General features: G+C 42.7%; 4 protein-coding genes across 5 annotated transcripts in view; all 4 read right to left on the bottom strand.

Annotated features, from left to right (window-relative positions):
• The window catches only part of gna11b (guanine nucleotide binding protein (G protein), alpha 11b (Gq class)), a 24,883-nt gene extending 16,042 nt beyond the window's left edge, over positions 1-8,841 (bottom strand). The window contains exon 1 of one of the 2 annotated variants that reach the window (XM_010796801.1): positions 7,720-8,841. In XM_010796801.1, coding sequence (XP_010795103.1) covers positions 7,720-7,855 — 136 coding nt within the window. In that variant the 5' untranslated portion in view covers positions 7,856-8,841. The remainder of the gene's footprint in view (positions 1-7,719) is intronic. The other variant, XM_010796800.1, reaches the window with a different exon arrangement.
• A 1,223-nt stretch (positions 8,842-10,064) lies between these two features.
• On the bottom strand, positions 10,065-14,501 carry LOC104967392 (putative nuclease HARBI1). Its single transcript, XM_010796799.1, has 4 exons — positions 14,226-14,501; positions 12,699-13,247; positions 12,444-12,604; positions 10,065-10,589 (listed from the first exon to the last, which is right to left on the bottom strand). The coding sequence occupies exons 1-4, from the start codon at positions 14,388-14,390 to the stop codon at positions 10,160-10,162; spliced, it is 1,305 nt and encodes a 434-aa protein (XP_010795101.1). The 5' UTR covers positions 14,391-14,501; the 3' UTR covers positions 10,065-10,159.
• Positions 14,502-14,952: 451 nt separating this feature from the next.
• On the bottom strand, positions 14,953-16,986 carry tpgs1 (tubulin polyglutamylase complex subunit 1). The gene is made up of 2 exons (XM_010796798.1): positions 16,502-16,986; positions 14,953-15,829 (listed from the first exon to the last, which is right to left on the bottom strand). Exons 1-2 carry the CDS (start codon positions 16,831-16,833, stop codon positions 15,178-15,180), a joined length of 984 nt encoding a protein of 327 aa, XP_010795100.1. The 5' UTR covers positions 16,834-16,986; the 3' UTR covers positions 14,953-15,177.
• Positions 16,987-18,108: 1,122 nt separating this feature from the next.
• The window catches only part of LOC104967389 (inositol-3-phosphate synthase 1-A), an 11,356-nt gene continuing 9,618 nt past the window's right edge, over positions 18,109-19,846 (bottom strand). The window contains exons 10-11 of the mRNA XM_010796797.1: positions 19,295-19,512; positions 18,109-19,027 (exon numbers count right to left, since the gene is read on the bottom strand). Coding sequence (XP_010795099.1) covers positions 18,832-19,027; positions 19,295-19,512 — 414 coding nt within the window. The 3' untranslated portion in view covers positions 18,109-18,831. The remainder of the gene's footprint in view (positions 19,028-19,294; positions 19,513-19,846) is intronic.

Here is a 19,846-nt window from a genome sequence, read left to right as displayed (position 1 = left end):
TGACTCGCGCATGCATGCACATGCACGGTTGTGGCATGACCACCAAAACAGAAAGATATGGACACAAGATGTGTGCAAATGTATTTAGTTTCCTATCCATGTGAACATGATTTAAGTCGGGGGTGGGGGACCTAACCTCCTCTAGGGGGGTTTGGGGGGCATACTCCCCCCGGGAAGATTTTTTTAAATGTTGAAGTCAAAAGCATTAATCTGGTGCACTTTGAAAGCAACATTAGGAGCTCTATGGATACATCTCTCAACATCCATATGAAACAGAACCGTAAACAGATTTTCTTTTTCTTTATGGATATTTAATAAATCACTCCCCTTTTAAACTGTATTCTTGTTTATTAATAACAACTTTTTTTGTAATATATTATTTTATACCTGTTTACTTTATTCTCTTATTTTTGTATAACTAATGATCATATAAAGATGTGCCTTTACCTCACTGGTTGTAGAAAAAGCTTCTTATATTCGTTAGCATAGCTAGCTAACCAGATGCTAATAACAACAAAGTTATTGACTGTATGATCAGTATGACAGATGAACAGATCGCCACTGGGCTTTCAACTAAAGACACAGCCACGCAAAAATGGTGGCATGTGTACTGCTCCTTATCTTTAGTGCCGGAGCGGCGTGCTGGTGCTCTCCAGCAGAACTACACGCCTGTCAAACGAGACATATACCAAGTGATGACACGTGACTTGTGTAATGTTCAAGGACCCTGACCTTGGCCAGGAAAAACCGGCACTCGCTTGTTTTAATTCTTTTGCGGTCTAGATTTCTTTAATTTTTTTTCTTTTTTGCGTGTGTTTATAAATTACCTCGAGGGCCGTACCAAACCCACCCCTGCTTTAAAGCAACCCAACGGAAGTCTCATGTAAGTTTAGTTATTTCACTCGTACCTCGGGCTGTGGGGGTGCTAGAGACGGTAGCATGTTGATGCAACCTTCCTAGCCGGAGATATGGCCGCATTTTACAATAAACTTCCGTTGGGTCGCTTAAAAACAAATATCGCAAATCGCAAAATTTGTCATAAAAATCGCAATTCGATTTTTTTCCCAAACTCGTGCAGCACGGCAGTCGGCCAAATAAAAATGATTGGAGAGGATATTCTTTGCATTGGGCAGGCACTAATGTCCTGGTAGAGACTGCAGACTGCTTTAGCAGAAGGAGCAAGAGGATCACTCTCCAGCTGGATGTCTGATTTATTTCTCGTGACCCCGTCACAAGATCTGTCTCCGCTGTGTTCTCTTAACTGTCGTGTCCCTCTTTCCTGAGACAACACACTACGAGCCTCTGTCTTCCCTTTTTTCCTCCCCAGATTATACCGGCACCAGCCACAACCATTTATATGCCACCAGCCTCCCCCCACCCACCCTTACAAGCACTCTCTCTTCCCTCCCCTTCTTCACAACCGCTCCTAACCTCCCTAAGGCTAGAAATATGCCTCTCCATTCTCATCCCTCTCTGTCAAGAATTTTGGATATTCATAACTAGAATCCATCCATTCTTTTTTGCTAATGACCTAGAAAAAGGAGGGCACCTTTTAATAGCTCACACACTACTTGGGTTTGATAACACTCTAATCCAGGTAGGGTTGTAACGGTACACTGGTATGGAAATTGAAGGTTACAATACAATTTGTTTATCTACCATACTGAAAGAAACTTGAGTATGTTTTAAATTCGGGGTTACAATTCAAATGCTGTTGTTTTTCTTAAAGGGTAATTTATCTGCTAATAAATAATATATAATAAATAAATAAGAAACGCAATATTTTCATTATTTCATTATCATTCTATGAAAATCTCATACCATTGCAACCGTAGTTCAAGGTAGCTATGAATGTTTGATAAATAAAATTAAAATACAAGAGAGCTTTGATTCTCCCCCAATGCAACAGAGCAAGGTACACTACACAGCCCACACACACATACTGGTCCTTTGTGAAGCTCATGCCTTTCTTGGAACAGAGAGAGAACTCTCAATCCTGGGTAGCCCGACAACAATGAGCGTAGCAGGAACATTTGGTTCAAAATAGCCTGATAAAGAAGAACTACTGAGAATAAAATGCTTTCTAAATTCTAACATGTTAAGATGCCAAACATGTATCTTATTACCAGGTTAGCTTTCATCAGCCTCTACATAACGCAACTGATGTCAGCTTGTGACACAACACCTGATGGACTTGGCACAAGGCTGTCTTGGTGAGGCTGGGTTGTCAGTCTATCAGGTTATGTTCGTGTGTGAGCAGGGCCTGCTTTGTTTACACTAGCTGCCCATATCCTATATTTTCTTTCATTGTGTTTCACACACAGGCCACTAAACACCTTGTCCTCAAACAGGACTATCCCTGCCAACCGCGGCTTCCCTCTGCAATGCCATGAGGATTATCAGCATCATGGCTAACCTGCATGCAAATACGCACATAAATATAATGGCCCATTGGTATGACCACTGTTGACTTATCTGTCCTTTCAGGCAGCGATTTACAATGCAATCTCTGCGGTGAGAAGACATTTGCATAGACACAGCATTTAAGAATCATCCAAACCTCAACATTGGCATCAGCCAGATGTTTGGCTTTTTTGTCAGTGCCCTGGAAAGACACTTTATGAATCAGGCAGTCACAAGGCTAACCAAAATATAGCGTGGGTCTTAATCTTTCACTAAATTCATATTGGAAACCAGCCTCTTTCTGGCGTACAAAGGAAAGGGATTGAGCCAAGGCAGCCCGGAGCTACACAACACACACCAGCTGCCTAACCAACTGTGCACACGGATCCTGTCGTCAACCTTAAGGCATGGATGTTACCTTCATTGAGATGGCCCATTTTTCTGTCTTTCCTTTTCCTGCCGTGACACACACACACACACACACACACACACACACACACACACACACACACACACACACACACACACACACACACACACACACACACACACACACACACACACACACACACACACACACACACACACACACACACACACACACACACACACACACACACACTTCCAACAGGAGTTGTTTCTGTTGCATGTCAGATTCTGTGCTCAACACAACTGCTCTGTGCTCATGTCTCTGCCGAGTGCTCCATGTAATGTGCGTGGGTGTCAGAGCTGTAAATGTAATATACATTCTATAGCATGCACATGATACACACACTTGTGAACTTGCACACCTACATTGGACCACCTTAGGATGGCTTTGTCTGTTCACCAGTGAGTATGCGCTGAGTGCTGCTCTCGTCGAGTGGGTGTGGGTGAGCACAAAAATCTAATACAGGCTTTACAAAAGATTTGGAACAAGCAGCCGTATTTTAGTCTGCAATACAAACACTGTGCTCGGCTGCTATTAACTAGAAACAGCCAAATCCTAGATGTTGACATTATTTCTTAAGCCATGGCACTTATTTTAGAGGATCTCCTCTTTGAGATTCTATGAGATAACATCAGTCCATGTCCGCACATGGGCATATGCACATCTCGGGTGCGCATTGACTTGGACTACACTAAAATGTACAACCTTGCAAGCCTAACATCCTGCAAAACATTTTTAGAAGTGTAAGCACGGTTCATCATTCCAAATCCAACTTGAAAAAGATGAAGTGACAGAAGTTTAAACGTACGATCACAGAGCCGTGTGGGCTTTACTGTACGCAGCAGCTGGTGGGAGTAAACAGCAGTGAACATGCCACCCTGTCAGCAGAGCGACTGAAGATACTGGCAGTGAACTAAGAGGCAGGCTATGTCCCCGTTCTGTCTGGGGACCGAGGTAGCGGCAGTATGTGGGACAGTCACCATCTAGCCTCATTCACCCTTATACCTCCAGAGAACCAGCCATGACCCCATTTAAGTATGTGTGCGTGTTCACATGTGCACTGGTGAGCAATACGAGCGAGTGTGTAACAGACACCGTGTCGTAGAGAGAGACAAAGAGTGTGTGCAGGGCTGGCTATGTTTGACTACCTGAACATTTACAGAATGTTCTGTGATGCAGACTGTTTGCTTACTACACTGTGACTTCAAGATTACAAAAGTGAGGGAACTTTGAATTAAAATGACTTGAAAAAGACAGACATTTAAAATGTTAATCCTACGGCTAAAAGACCTTGGAAGAAATATCCAATTGTGACTATGTTCACGGATATTGCATTTCCGATATGATACAAGGGGGAATTAAATGTTTTATATAAATATTCTAATTATGGTGTGATTTCTGTATAGGTTTATATGATATGATGGATAGTCCTTAAACAAATATTACATTCTGGCGATTACATTTTTTATAGTATGGCATATTGCAACTTTGATAAAGATACAAATAATTGTTAAGCCCCGACTTGCATAGTTCAATATTCCAAGTCATTGTAACTGGCCACTGGTTACCAACCTTGGAGTCAACGGTGCTTAATTAAACCCACTTTTAAGTTGTGTCATCACCATACGTGTATATACTGTAAATGTGTTTATGATTAAATAATTTTGAGTAGATATGGTTTTGTCCCATAAATGTAGCCTCTCTATTTTGCTGCTTGATTGATTTACGAAATTATTTGTATAAATGCATGATACAACTGTGAAAGGGTCCCGCCCCAAGAACATATCAAAAATGCTTATTATATATTTATGTTAAAAAATATACAAATAAAATAAAAATGATCAAAAATGTTATCAATTACTTAACTCCCAAATATTGCAAAAGCCTCTCTAATGAGGGTTTCCATTGTAATAGGCGTTAGCGGACCATGATAAAAGGGGATTTCAGCATAAACGGCTATCCACATAGCTTCACATTCAATGGCATTACAAGTCGGGGATCACACAACCACCGAGGAGTAGAGCTAGAAGATCCCTATTGCCATATATGATCAAAATAAGACGGCTTGGCAAGAGAAGGGAGGTCAGCAATAAACACCCTGATCCTCTTCCTGGTTCAATCAGACTGTTGCTCTAAAAGACATCTTAAACCTGATAACAAGACGTACTGCTGAGAGGGGGAGGATCAACAACAACAACACAATCAATGAGGACTTGGAAAACGGCTGTACATTGCAAGCCATCCACACGGTTTGCCCCAGTCTGACCCCTTTCTTAAACACTGTGCTTAACAAACTCCCTGATGACCTAAAATGCCTTTCCAATATCTGTCTAGGGATTTATCCCAGATTGCCAGGCAGATTCTGTTCTTCATATTTCATGTCAAACCTTTATTTTCCTGAAAAGCAAATGCCAACTGGTACACTGACAGAGCTAACACTTTGCCTCGGTCAGCACTTTGGGAAACATTAAAGCGTTTGCCCTTCCATCTCACTTTACTGACCGTTTGCTCGCTCCAGCAGTTCATTTACCCGATGCAGCAAAGGCCACAGCTCCTGGTCCACTGTGTTTTGACCAAGTAGAGGCAAACCACTGGTCTGTGGAGCAGGAAGCTGTCGGTATGGCCTGATATGGCCTCAGTCCCAGGCAGCCAGACTGTGGGCACCGCTGCAGCCCTGGCAGATTGGTTTTTTTCTGACCATGTGGTTAAGCATGATGTTGATACAGCTTTTACCTACATAACTGTCTTTCACCTCATACTTAGTCTGGAAATGTAATGCAGGTGTCTGGCATAAAAAGAAACCAAACCTGAATGTTTTGTCAAGACACGGCTCTTTAGCATGCACTCTGGCCATTTAGTAAACCCTTCCAGGAAGGGAGAGGGACACAGAGAGGACGGTGAACCCGAATTATTGCAAGAAAAACCCTTTGTTCAGGGAAGGCTAGAATCTATCCATCTGGAAAAATGCCTACAAACACTCTCTGGATCCAGCTACTCAAATGTAAGAATTTGCCACATCTGCATTTTCATTTCTGTAAACTTATTACATTTTGGACATCTTCACGGGCAAAACATGCACATTTTAGACACATTGAGCTTTTGGAAAGTGTATTTTCTTCAGTTTCAAATGTAATACACTTGATGGAGCATGGTTATTAAGTGTTCAGCCACAGAAGTTGTCCTTTTCCTCCAGTGAGCTGTAGAGAGGCCGGCAGCTCACTGAGGGCAGCAGGCCTGAGAATAATGCCAGAGGATAATAGGAGTCAGTGACATCTCAAAGTCTCAGCAGCGGATGTGTTTAACCAAGCCTATTAAGACCTGGACTAATCCTGCTTTACACGTCCTTATCCAGGCGTCCACTGACAGCCTTAACTCACACAGGATGGGCCACTTACAACATGACTGACTGCAGTTCTTGCTTGCTTTCTGCCTTTCACTCACTGACACTTCAAGTGTATTTTGATGTATGCTGTCAAAACCATGCATAATATAAAACACCACATACTCCAGCTATGTTATGTACAGAGCGGAAATGATCTCCTTATTTTCTTCAAAATTCTGGAATCACTTTGTCCTCCCAAACCCTCCATTGGTCATCTGTCCAGAGAAATATAATTGCAGCAAAGAAGCAAAGCATTTCTTAACTGCGACACAAAAACAGCACTTTTACACGCTCACCTTGACCACCAGGTAGGACAGGGTGCAAGAGTGAATACAAGGTTTAACAAAGAATAGAACGTGTCCCATCAACAGTACGGCTCTAGTGTGGCCTACTTATCCGAGCTGAGGTATTCAGCAGGGAAATGAAAGGAGACACACATGTCAAATAACCAGGACTGCTTTTGGTGGGCAAGGAAATGGGAGCAAACGTTTTGAAACGAAGGATGCAACCTAGATAATTCTAATTGTCCTAAAAATTGACGCTTTTTCCAAGGAGCTTTCACACCTCTCTGTTGTTTTAAGTGGTTGGCTGGTCACATGCACACACAGCTACAAGCCAGTTAAAAAGGTGCATGCACAATACATTTTCCTGAGAGCAATGATAGTACATTTGTGATAAAGCAGAGCCTAATGTTCCTTTCTGTGTCCACAGAACTATGAATCAATGCAGTACTGAGCAACTTATTCAACAGCAGCTCCCACCTGCCCACACACCAGCTATAAAAATAGCTAACCTACTCAGCTAGACTCCAGGATGAGGGGTCAAATCCCTCAGTATCTCTGTCCTCTGGACGGGTAGATGTGTGACACTGGGTGCAAGTTAATAAAGAAGGTAAATAAATAAAAAATGAATGGATGGGCACCAGGCATTGTATAGCTAAGGCACCTGAAACCTCACCCAATTGTACAAATGTTATGCAACCTGTAAAGCAACAGTGTAAAACAATCCAAAGCTGGTACTGCTGCTTCTATTATCAAGTGACCATCTTCACCTTTTAACAACCATCTTCTAGCTGACCAGAATGGCAGCTTTGAATCTGACCGACTGATTAGCTTTAGGGCTAGTCAAAATTGTCAAACTGGCCCACTGACAAGCATGTGGTAGCCTGTAAACGGTGACATCTTAGTAACTTCGATGCCAAATGAGCGGTGGTCTGCACATCAATGCAAAGACAAAACACTCGAGGAAAGACCCAAAATATGTGACTGACCAGTTCTTGTAGATATGCACCCAATATTACCAGCGAACCCTTGTTTTACTCAGCAAGCTACAAGACAAACCACGCATTTTGTAAATCATGCCATAACGTTACTCATACTGAAACCAGGCTAGCAGCCTTAACTAGTAGCATAGGAGCTAGCATTGACAAGAAGGCCCAAGTTTTCCTTGCAACGACACAAGACATGGTGATACACATGTATATGAAATGTAGCATGCCACATACCGAGAAGAAGTAATTTCAGCTCTCTCCTGGAGTCTCGCTTGTCTCGGCGGAGTTGTTTGTCAATTTCTGCATTGATTCGTTTCGACTCCTTCGCCTCTTCGCTCAGGCAGCAAGCCATCATGGACTCCAGAGTCATCTCCTCTAGTTTTGGCAGCCCGGTTAAGACGGGACCTCGGCACACGGTTTCAGCTTATCCCGAATCCCCGGTCTTCGCTTCGATCTCAGGGGTGAAGGGGTGGGTCTGTCGGGCTGGACGGATGGATGGGACTGGGGGGAGGGGATACTAGCTAAGGGGCCTCGCTGTCAAGTCGTCCCCCCAAGCCGAGAGCAAATGCGACTTCACCCGGGTGTTCTCGGCAAATCACGGGAGATTCGGACAGGGGGAGGGAGTCAGGAGACGGTGGGGCCTCCCAGAGATGCTCTACCTTAATACGGCTAATGTTAAAATTACTGCCGCAGATTAGCCACTTAGTTTATATCATTAACACCTTCTTCTCATTCGCTGGTCCAATTCTATCTTTGCATCTGTCACTGTTGTCCAATTTTTTCTCCACAATCGCCCAAAAGTGGTTCAAAACTGCAGTGTCTTGACATCCAAACGCGTAACAGTTGATTTCTGTTGAGTCTCGTTAGCTAGCTAGTTAGCGATAGTGAAAAGTAGTGCTAGTAAGCTAACGTTAGAGTGATTGCCGTTATTAACCGTTATTGCACTATTTACGCCGCAGCAATGCGTCCGTTTCTAACTACATTAGCTACCGTAGGATAAATTACACGGAACGGCTACAGCCTTGCTAGCCCGCTAGCTCACTTAACAACGCCTCAGCTAATGTTGTGTCAACCCGCAGTGATTGGAACAGCGAGCTGGTTGAAGGAATTTGTCCGCCTAGCTAGCGATAGCAGGGCAGCACCCCATCACGCCCTGGCTCATTTTCACGGTAAAATATAAGGCTACACTACCACAGCCCTGAAAGAGGGGGTTAAATGCGTGCCCGGAACGGTGGCTAATGCCAAAAATGTATGCGCTGCAAACAGCTGGCTTTTTGGGGTAGCTCGTCGCTGGAACAAGGTCGGCACACACACCAGTCTGATGCCAGGCAAGGAGGAGGAGAAACTGGGGTGTTGAGTGACAGACGGAGGCATGCATGAAACAGGTTTGTGACAGACCAATTGAATGGACGAGGCGGGTCCTCGGGGTGGGATCCGACAGTGAGCAGCACACAAGTGAGAAGATGCTAAACCAGATGTGTATAAGTAAGAAAGAGCTGTTTTTCTATATCAATGCATGTGCAATCATTGCTAAATTAAGTGCTACACAATCCTCTGCACTGCTGAGAAAGATCCTTGGAAGTGTGGTGCATCATGGTAATAGATCATCAGGACATTTCAATAAGGATCTGCTTTTTATCAATTCATCCTTAACTGCATTATACTGCAAGCAGCATCAGACAAGACACATTCTTAACGATGGCTGTGGTAGCAGTGACATCTTGTGGCCTTAGAGTTGAGTTGTATGTTACACCTGTTCACAATGTATTCATTCGGTAGGGTTAGGGTTAGTCCATTGGTTCATATTATTGTTGTTGTTGTTATTTTCTACATTTGTACACACATTTGTACAACATATTAACATTATACATTGGTTACAAACAAACAGAATCAATGATGAGATGACACAATATACAACAAACGTACCTATTCATTTAACAGAAATACACTACGTAATGAAATTGTTAAAAAAAAAAATTGTGTAATGTCTTGATACATAGACAGTCATAGACCCTTCCAGATGCATCACTAATTACACAATAAAGAGCTAATGCATTGAAGTAAAAACTACAATGTTTCCCCTCTGAGATCTGAAGTATGAAGTAGCCTGAAGGAAAGTACTGAAATTACAAATACTTAAAGTGGACCTATCATGCAAAATGCACTCTTGTACGTCTTTTATACATGAATGTGTCCCCGGTGTGTCAGGGAACTCACCAAGTGTCAGAAAACACAACCCTCTCTCTTTTCCTCCATACCCAAATCTCTAAAAACGGGGCTGCAACAGATCTGATACAGATTGATGCAGATTTGAAATTGTTCTGACTTCAGAAACGGGGTGCTCCGCCTATATGGGCAACTCTCCACCTATCAGGGGAATGAGAGGTTGCGTGGCATGGTAACATTACGCTCGTGCCTCGCCCCCCTCCTTTGCAGGGGGCGTGGTCAGCTGAAGCTCATTTGCCACAGAATCAGCCCTTGTGAAGACATGGCTGGAATAGAGCAAATATATATACGTATATAATATGCCTGATCTGTTTGGTATTTTGAAAAAAAAACTTCACAAACATGTTTTATATAGGTATGGCCCTACAATATATTATTCAAATATAGCATGATAGGTCCACTTTAAAGTACATGTACTTAGCTTAGTCTTTTGTTTAGAAAGACTTTTTTAATTATTCTGTTCTTCAAAATAGTCATGGAAGAGTTGTCGGACCTCCTCAGCCTGACTTTGGTCGATGCTGTGGGTTAAAGGCTGTCTGTGTGTGGGCTGAGGGCTCTCTGCCTCTGTCACCTCCACCTGCCACTCTGCCCTGAAGGCGTCTCCGTGGGACTCACACATGTTGTGCAGGATGCAGCAAGCTAGAATCATGGTGGGCACCACGTCCAGTCCACAGTCGTTCCTCTTGCTCAGACACTGCCAGCGTGCCCTGAGTTTTAGCAGAGCCTCCTCAGACACACGCAGCGCTCTGGTGAGCTGCCCATTGAAGAGCCGCTGTGGCTGGGTCAGTGCTGTGCTGCTGCCCCTGCCCTTTTCCTCAGGATAGGCCTTCATTAGCCAGCTCTGCAGAGGGTAGCAGGCCTCCCCCAGCAGCACATACCTGAATACAACAGATGATTGTTACATGCAAAAATGACTAAGCATTGCAAAATGTAAGCTCCTATCCAGCTTAAACCAGTTTGGTCGGATACTAATTGTAAATATGTTGCATGTTTGAGAGGATTGTGGCAGCACTAATGCGGCTTTCACACCAGCGCTTCCCTTTCTAGCTCCGAGCTAGAGCTTTTCTGGTTCAGCTCCGGTTTCCCTTTTCTGCTCCCGCTCTGTTCACACCGCCCAGAGCCCGACTGGTGCAGCCGCTATTGCGTCATGACGTCACCGTTTAAATCGCTGATTTGCTCCCCAACGGCGCTCACAACAACAACAACAACAATGGGGGACTGCGTCGCGTCGATGATCGTGTTGCTTTTAATCACACGAAGCCAGATTAAATTAAATAACGACTTCTCCAACCTTATGCTTTTCTCCAGAGTGCATGGTTCATTGTTTATTAATGTGTTTCAGCGGCATTTACCGACCGCTGCAGTGCTGGCTGCTCTTCCACAGGGAGTTTATTCTCCCGTTAGCTCCCGGTTAGCTCACACTGCAGCGGCCGCTCTAAAGTTATTCACTGTCTGACTGTCACACAAGCAGCTGATACATATCCCCAGTTCCCCTTAAGTGAATGTGTGTCAGTCTGAATTGACGCTGTTTGGCATCACAACGCTGTTATTAAAGTTTCTCTGGTATAAAATGGGTGATGTTAGCATAGCAACCGAAGCTAAACTGACTACTTGCTATTGCTATCCTATTGTGGCATAAGCCGTTTTCTTCAGGCACATTTTACCGGCATATTTTTATTATGATTCTACTTGTGATAGTCGGACACGACAACCTGTGCAGCCCATGTATTGATTCCATCCGATAGCTGCTATAATACAAAACAAAACGTCTGCCTGCTCTCCACAATGATCAATAACAGTGAACGGATGGTCAAAGTAAGGTACAAATAAACAGAATCACACGAAGCCTGGTTAGTGTTGCTTGACTTTATAAAGTGTGTTTATAAGCACTAGTGCTTGTAGGCAGGCATGACGAGACTCTTCAGTCGACCCATGTTCAGGGGAGGTGGGTTTAGTTTCCTGCACGCCTCGACGTAAGAGAGACGTAAGTGAAGCCACATCTTAGCTCCGAAGCTCTTGTCAAAAAGGTTGCCGACCCCTGCTCTAGACCTTTATATATACAGTCTATGCTCTAGAGTCTAGACCGACAATTTTTTGGAGCTGGAAGTGAACCGGATTCCGGAGCTAAGAGGCGGCGCCGCTGCGGTGTGAACAGGAAAAACTGGTACTTTTCAGGCTCCAGCTCCGAGCCGGAGCTGAAAACGCGTTGGTGTGAAAGGGGCATAACTGGTCTGAGGTTCAATTATGGCGCAACAATTAAAATCTTAAACACAATGGCCTTAAATGTGTAGTACTGCACATTTGTGTATCGGATGTTGTAGGAGAAGAAGCTCAATCCAAGAGGATCCATTAGCCTAACACCTTACCAATTGAAAATACTTGCACCGACTTGTAGTTTGCTGGTGCGAAACTGTTTATGCTGAAGTGTTTTATATAGTAAAGTTTTAGAATTTGATATAAGTGTATGGTCATTGTGAGCAATGGCACTTGAGACCAAGTGTGTAATACGACTTGGATTATACTTTACGTGATGTAGGAAATATGTAAACAGATGTTTTTATAATAGTATTGCTGTTCGTAAACGCAGCCCCTGTTTACTTGAATTTATCAAGAATTTAGCTAACAAGGGTTGGGTCATTGAGACAAAAGATCATTTTGTTTATGTTTGTGAGACATGTGACCTACTTAGTACTGAATTGAACCCTGACTCAACCGTCATGCTTTTAACTCACCGGAGTGAATTTCCCATGAAGACAGGTGGCAGGGCAGGCGACAGTCCTCCCTCTGCAGCTGTGGCACACAGTGATGAGTTCTGGAAGATGTCAGCTGGGTCCGTCCCACCTGGGAAACTGGCACATACATCCCAGAATTGCCCCCGGCCACTAACAGCCACCTGAAACACAAAAGACACAGAAAGAGGAACAAGGTCAAAATCTGAAAAAAAGCAAACAAATATTTTCAACAGCACTTTTGGGTGCCCTCTCTACCTGCGACAGCACTGAGAGCCAGCCTGCAGGGTTGGCATAATCGGACGCGTTGTTTGATGGCGTGATGATGGCTGTGTGGAGTGTTGCTATGGCAGCGACACAGTGAGGGAAGCCCCAATTGGACAGAAAGAGCCGAGCTGAGTCCTCCAGCTCCTGCTCACTGGGCGGCCGCAGGTAGATGGAGCTGAGGAGTGCCACGATGGCGTGACACATGTCCCTAACACACCTGCACACAGTGGACTTCCCCACTCCAAATAAGGTACTGATGGTGCGATACTCGATGTTGGACGCCAGGCGCCACAGAGCCACTGCTACGCGTTTCTCCACCGGCAGCGCCAGGCGGAAGCTGGTGTCCTGGCGAGCCAGACGGGGCCTCAGCTTGTCACACAGGTAGAAGAACGTCTCCCTGCTCATTCGAAACTTATTGAGCCAATCAGAGGGCTGGAATTCTGTCATCACCACCCGCTCCCACCAATCAGTGCTTGGAGTGGTGGACCATGGACGTGTGCGGACGCGGACGTTGGAGCGCATACCTCCTGCTATCATCATCTGGGGAGAAGAAGATTCATCATAAAAGTTACATTTTTCTTTAAATTAATTCACATAATTCTATCTCACTAGTCACAACTCTCACAACATTTGACAACATAATGGCGTGAGGACAAATTCTAGCAGGGAAATCTAAGGCCATAAATATAAAAACAATAAATATAACCTGCTACGGTTAGTACAATAACAAACTATACTTCTATCATTGCTAATATAACAAACAGATAAAGAACAGATGTCAAAACAAACATACATTGTTGTGTTTTTTTTCTGCGCCTTTGTTGAGATCTATGCAGCCTAGCACCTGTCTTTACTTTTTATTTTTGTTTGTATAACTGCCACTTTTCTGGTATTTGAGCAGAAATATAGATATTTTTAAAACCAGTAACCAATCTTTTAATCATGGCTCTGTTGTAGGGTTTTATATTTTAAAGTTATACTATTCAGAGAGATGTCATAATCATCTTTATGATTTATTTGTTACTATATTCTGTGAATGATCATGACTTGTTTCATTGTATTTAATTACCATGCAAGTCCTTGCTTGTAAAGAACTCTGAAGAGCATTGATTTGTTTGAAAGGTTTATCAGTTGCAGGATTTTGGTTTTATTTTCCTTTTTGTAATGTATTATTATCTGCAGCTCTATTTCAGTTCCTCTTCCAATAGATACTCTATACGTCTGTATTTTCCACAGCGGTTGTTAAAAAATAAGTTGTAAGAGGAAGAGACAAACACTGGACCCAATTGACTGTAAAATGTGAAAAGTAAATGGGATGGGGTTTGGGAGGGTCTCTAGCTTACTTTAATGAATAAGTCTCACACAAATAGTGTTTTTACAAACCACAAATATAATGTTTGGATATTTTCATTATAAATCCATACGTGTAATGTAGCCTGATTGACTGCCATATTTAGCCTTCACATATGACGGTGAATATGCTTGGATATGAAAAGAGCCAGAGAGGGACTGACTGACCATGAGCGTCCTCCTCTGCCTCTGGAGGAAGTACTGCCGATGTCTGATGCGTCTCTGGATCTCACCGCGCCTCTGAGTGTTCGCGTTGTATAAATCTCTCCTGCGCTTCAGCATCATGTAAGTCATCAGGAACATGAAGGGCCGCAGCTGCTCCTCTTCCTCCATGTGGACAAGTGCAACCACGAGGCAACACGCACGGCATTAAGGTACAGTGGTGACAGTAATGTAATGTAAATGAAGAGCCTCGGGTGTTTCTGCAGGTAACGCTACTGTCATTTCACTACAAAGCGCAAAGTGGTGTACTTCCGCTTTCTTTCTGTTTGTGTCGGTCTTCAGCCTCTGCTGGTGCTGCCATCTAGTGGATGAATGTAAGAAGTGTTGCCGATTACTGTATGTCCTGTATGTCACTAGCTTTATATATAGTCTATTTTGGCTAATATATAACTCTTATAACAAATACAAATTAAAATATACACATGTAAATGGAGATTGGGCCTATTTGTTGACTTTTCTGTTTTAGCATACAGTATAAAAGACATAATACATTTCATGAAAAAAAAAAAAAGTATTGTTGGTAACTTTTCTAAATGTTTTCCAATAGCTGCATGCAATAGACAGGAATGCATTTAAATATTGTTTTAAATGATTAATGTTTGTACCCAGAATAATTTAATGTCAAAAGAAGACACTGTTATTAAATGATTACATTTCAAATTTTAGTTAAATTAAGATCTCTTCCACTTTATTAAGTTGAATTATAGACATCAAACAATATGCTTTACAACAAGTGTTATCTTCCAAACAATGGAATTATAGGGTTGAGTGGCATTCTTGAGCAGAGGTAATATCTGTAAGTGTAGATTTTAGGTTACAGGAGGTGCACAGAAGGTATTTATTAACATATTTCAGATTGTTTTACATTAATAAATTATGAGAAACAGGCAACAAAAACCTAGGACAAAACTTTCACCCGAGTGATAAAGAGCTCTGCGGCTGCGTTCTCAAACTCCTTTGCATCCATATCCCCCCCCGGGCCTCTTGTCTGGGCTGTAGCCATGGCCTGACCAAGCTTGTATGGGGAAATCTTGGCACTGGCCTCCAGGTAGCGCTTAGCTTTAACATTAGCCTCCAGACAGGAATTAGATTTAGTATTAGCATTAACACAGCAGTTAGCCTCACTGCCTTGTGAAGTCTCCAGGGCTTCCCTTAAGGTCCCCAGCACGGCCAGGCCAAGTGCCCGCGAGGCAGGCCCCTCGTCAGGGCAGCACACCTCAGCGTAAAGCCTCTGAGCCTGCCGGATGTAGTCTGAGAAAACTGCACATGTGAGCACACCGTGACGGAAGACATCATAAGGGACGGCCTCGTGGTCTTGGCAATGGAGGCGTCGAAGGAGCGGGGCGGAGGTGGAGGCAGGGACTCCACCTTCACTGCACAGGCACTGCAGAGTCTGGGTGTAGAGGCCTCCCCTCACTCCCCCTCCCACTTCTGTCTGGCTGTCGTTACAGGAGCCTTCAGGGCACTCAGGAACCTCAGCTGGACGTCTGCGAGGCCCGGTGCTGTTCAAAAGGTCGTAGGCCACACAGACGTTGTTGTTGAAGGCAGATCTGGGTTTAAAATGAGAAATGGGATCAAATGTAAGATAAGATACAAGATAAAACAAAACTTTTTGTTCATTCTGAAGGAAATTATTTTGCCACAGATAATGCAAAATCTCTTTCTGTTGAGTGACTGACAATAATTAAGTCTTTAATCGTCGTTTATCACATTCTGTCAAGGGTTCTTAAAATATTCTAAGGCGGTAGTTGGTAATGTTGAAAAATTGTTAATAAATCAATCAATTGTGCAGTTCCCCCATCTAATTGGTGAATTGAAAAGATACAAGAGTAACGTAAGTGTCATGGTGAAGGAAGATAAACAGTAAATAATTTACCAAGGATTAGCCATTTGTTACACTATAGAATTTACATGTTGCAGTTTCTTATCAGTGCAATTGACTATGAAAAATAATTGACTACATTGGTCACACAGACCCAAAAACAACATACTTCTACAGTCTCTCATAAACATGCACAGAGAGCAATGATTAATTGGTTTTAAATATCACAATAGAGGTTTCAAAATTACACTAATGTAAGATTACAAAGAGCAAAAGATAACATTTGCTTAATTAAATAGACTGCTGAAGTATAATCATATGTTCTATTAGAATAATATTTGGTTCAAAAAAGCAATGTCGAAGGGTTGTGGGTTAGGACCGTAAATCTCTGTGCCCTGACCTCTGGGAGTGGTGTGCCAGCCGCAGGTGCCACAGAGCCCGATTAAGATGCTGCTGCTCCTGCGCGCTCTGCGGCCCGTTGTTCATCTGATCCGCATCGCCGCATCCAACTGTGCCGGGCTCTGTCACCGAGGCGAGGTTACAGAAGTGGTCGGCCAGGAACCCGATGGGATCGTCCGACCTGGCCTCCACCATCTTCAGAATGGCCCCGCGGAGCAGCTCTCCCACCCCGGCCTGCGACAGAAACTCCCTGTCGCAGTCCGATTTGGTGGCTTTCCCATCGGGCATCCCTGGAGGAGCTGCCCCGGACCGGCGCTTCTCCTTGTCCGCCATAGCTACTTCCCGTGATGCAGCAACGGAAGTGATTTAATACCGGTCGGAAGACAGGAAATTGACCCTTTTATTTCGGTGTTACATATCGCAAGAAAAATAAGCGAAATTATCCGATTTCTACAACAGCCGAAAGCCTTAAAAAAGATATGTCTCCAAAATCACTCCGCTCTGTCTGCTGGTTACTAGGGACGCTGTCTGACGCGTCAAATAGTCCGTTCTGGGGCGCGTAGGGATTCTGATCCTAAGGTGCTCATTAATTCCCATTCCTCTCACTCTTTGTGAAATCCATTTTATTTACTGAAATTAAATCTGAACACGATGCTTCTGTTTAGTGAAACACAGATTAAGAATATGGAATAATAACAACATTCTAAATTGTTACACCACAGTTATGAATCATTTGACATACTAGTGCAGATATAATACAGGCTAAGATCACTTTACAATAAGACTACCCTTATAAAGGGTTTACGAATAGTTTGTAATGAATTTATGAATTAGGTTGTGAACACTTTATAAATCATTAATAAGCTTTCACAGGACATGAGATAAACAGGGCAACTGTGACCGGTTGCTTGCCAAATAGTGAGCCCACATTTATCTGTACTGCTAAGCCTTATATTGGCTACCTAGCTTACTTCGTCTTCATCGGCAAGCATCCTTGGTATCTGTTGTTCACTGAGTTGATTTCCCCCCCTTCCATCTTCATGTTTCTTGGCATCTCTTATGACCATAATGAATGAGTTACTAACATGTATAACTGCCAAAAGGGAGCCTTATTGTAAAGTGTAAAACACATTCCCATTTGGGGGGAGAATCAACTCGGTGAACAACAGATACCAAGGATGTTTGGCTGAATGAAGAGGAAAAGTAAGCTAGGTAACCAATATAAGGCTTAGTCATCTTGCCAAATAGTGAGCATGTGTTGATGTATGAAAACTGTTAGAACTGGTTTATAAATGGTTCTTAATGATTAATAAAGTGTTTACAACCTAAGTAATAACCTAATATGTGGAAGCTAATGTTTGTACAGTTTAATTTTAATTTTGAATCAGAAACGGTTTGAGGAATAGATGTAAACAAATAACATTTTAAAACAGTAGATGACATTGTTCTTACCCATTATTTTTTTACCATTAGCAAGTGTTTTCATATGGTGTGTCATATTGCAACAAACGCCATTGCTCGTTAATGCAAATAAAATACATGTAACTTCAGATGTGGCTCAATAAAGGGAAAAGTACACAGAACACAACAATTAATTCCTTAGAAATGTTAAGTTTAAGCAATATGTTAAGGTTTATTGTATAGAACATGATAACAGCCCAGGTTATTGCTAACCAAAACAGTCAATACAGCATCCATATTTTCATCATCTATCTTTAAACAAAACATATGGATGTCTACGTAATGGCCGTGATATACATAACATACATTACGTTAGGAAGATGGCCTTCGATCATCAAACAACAAATACATCATTTATCAATAACGTTTTTTTAAACGGCTGCACGATCAGTTTCATGTTCGTTAAACATATTTCTAAGAACGTTACTGTACAATTGGATATGAAATATACATTGCACACACAAAACTACTTCCAAGCAAATAAAAAGCTTTTACTCGTTAAAATATTCAGTACATGGTTAACTCTGCCTAAAAAAAAACAGATATTTTTAACAAAATAGCTTGGTTTGAACACTGTTACGCCACGTGGAGATGATTGAAGTGTACTCCATATATGCTTCTGTTGATGCTCAACAGCTATAGAGGACGACTGAATTAATAATATTTAAATGTTGCAGCACCATGCCATTTTTCATTAATAGGCCAAAACTTGTTGAATACCTATGTTGTTAAATGCATCCTACATAAATGTCAAGTTTACTTTGAAAGTTGTAAAACCAGTGTTATTGTTTCTTGTAATGATAGACTAATCAACTTTACAGTTAAGTGTTGTCAAGTTTCACTTGTTGGGCTGTAGTGTTGTATTTGCAGTCATAATGCAATGTCTGCGTCGCCGCCTTGTGCATGGATGCCATTTGTTAGCGGCACATGGTTACCATTGGTGAGGACTACTTTCTTTGAAGCAGTCACATGACCGTTGATGTAGGCTGCTTGTGGAGGCAGGAAGTTCCTCTGCAGCTTGTGCTCCAGCAGCATGTGGTTCTGGGGAGGAAGGCCCAGACACGCTCTGAAAAAGACAAGGCGGGAGACTGTTATCAACTTCTGTCACCGAATTAAGCGCATAAATAGCACACCTGTTTATAAGCATTGTAACACCCAATAGAATAAGCTCCTGAAAATGTAATCACACCGTAACCTTTGTGGATGTGATAAAGGATGTGATAAAACCCAATGATGATATAACTTGACCAATAATGTAATAAAATGAAAAGAGGACGTTGTTGGCAAAATGAAAAGAACATTTTAAGCTGATTAAAGCTAGCCCTGTCCATACCTCATGATGTTTATTATGCTGGCCCTCTGGCGGAAGAATGCGTTGATGACCGGGGTCCCTGATGGGACCAGGGGGGCCTTGCAGAGGAAGGAGAGCAGGGCCAGGACACTGTGGAAGGACTGGAAGTCCTCCTCCCCCTGAGGTCTGACAGCAATACGCTCACAGAGCTCCGTCAGGATCACCAGGTCCAGGATGATTGGGCTGGCTAGCAGAGAGTCCTGTTGCAGAAAGTGACAGGAAGAAAGATAGATGAGTAATGGTGGAATCGAGGGGGAACGGAGAAGTTGAAGACATTTATTTTTTCTCAACCAACATAATATGCACCTGCAGGAATGGCATCTATTCTACACTATAGCAGTGTCTTTTTTAAGACTACCACTGGGAGTCACCAAATCAAAACTTTTCGTATCATACACACTGGCATTGGTACAAACTACACTGATGTAGATAAGCAACTTATGTGGAGCATTTTTTTAACACAATGTGTTCTCTATAAAAATGTGGTTAGCCTGGCATAGTCGATCAGTTGTACAGCCAAGCAACCAGAGTAGG

This window comes from Notothenia coriiceps, unplaced genomic scaffold, assembly GCF_000735185.1.
Source record: "Notothenia coriiceps isolate Sejong01 unplaced genomic scaffold, NC01 NC01_scaffold00037251, whole genome shotgun sequence".
NCBI classification, from domain to species: Eukaryota; Metazoa; Chordata; class Actinopteri; order Perciformes; family Nototheniidae; genus Notothenia; species Notothenia coriiceps.
Note: the sequence above shows the minus strand (reverse complement) of the source record. Positions and strands in the feature narration are given on the sequence as shown.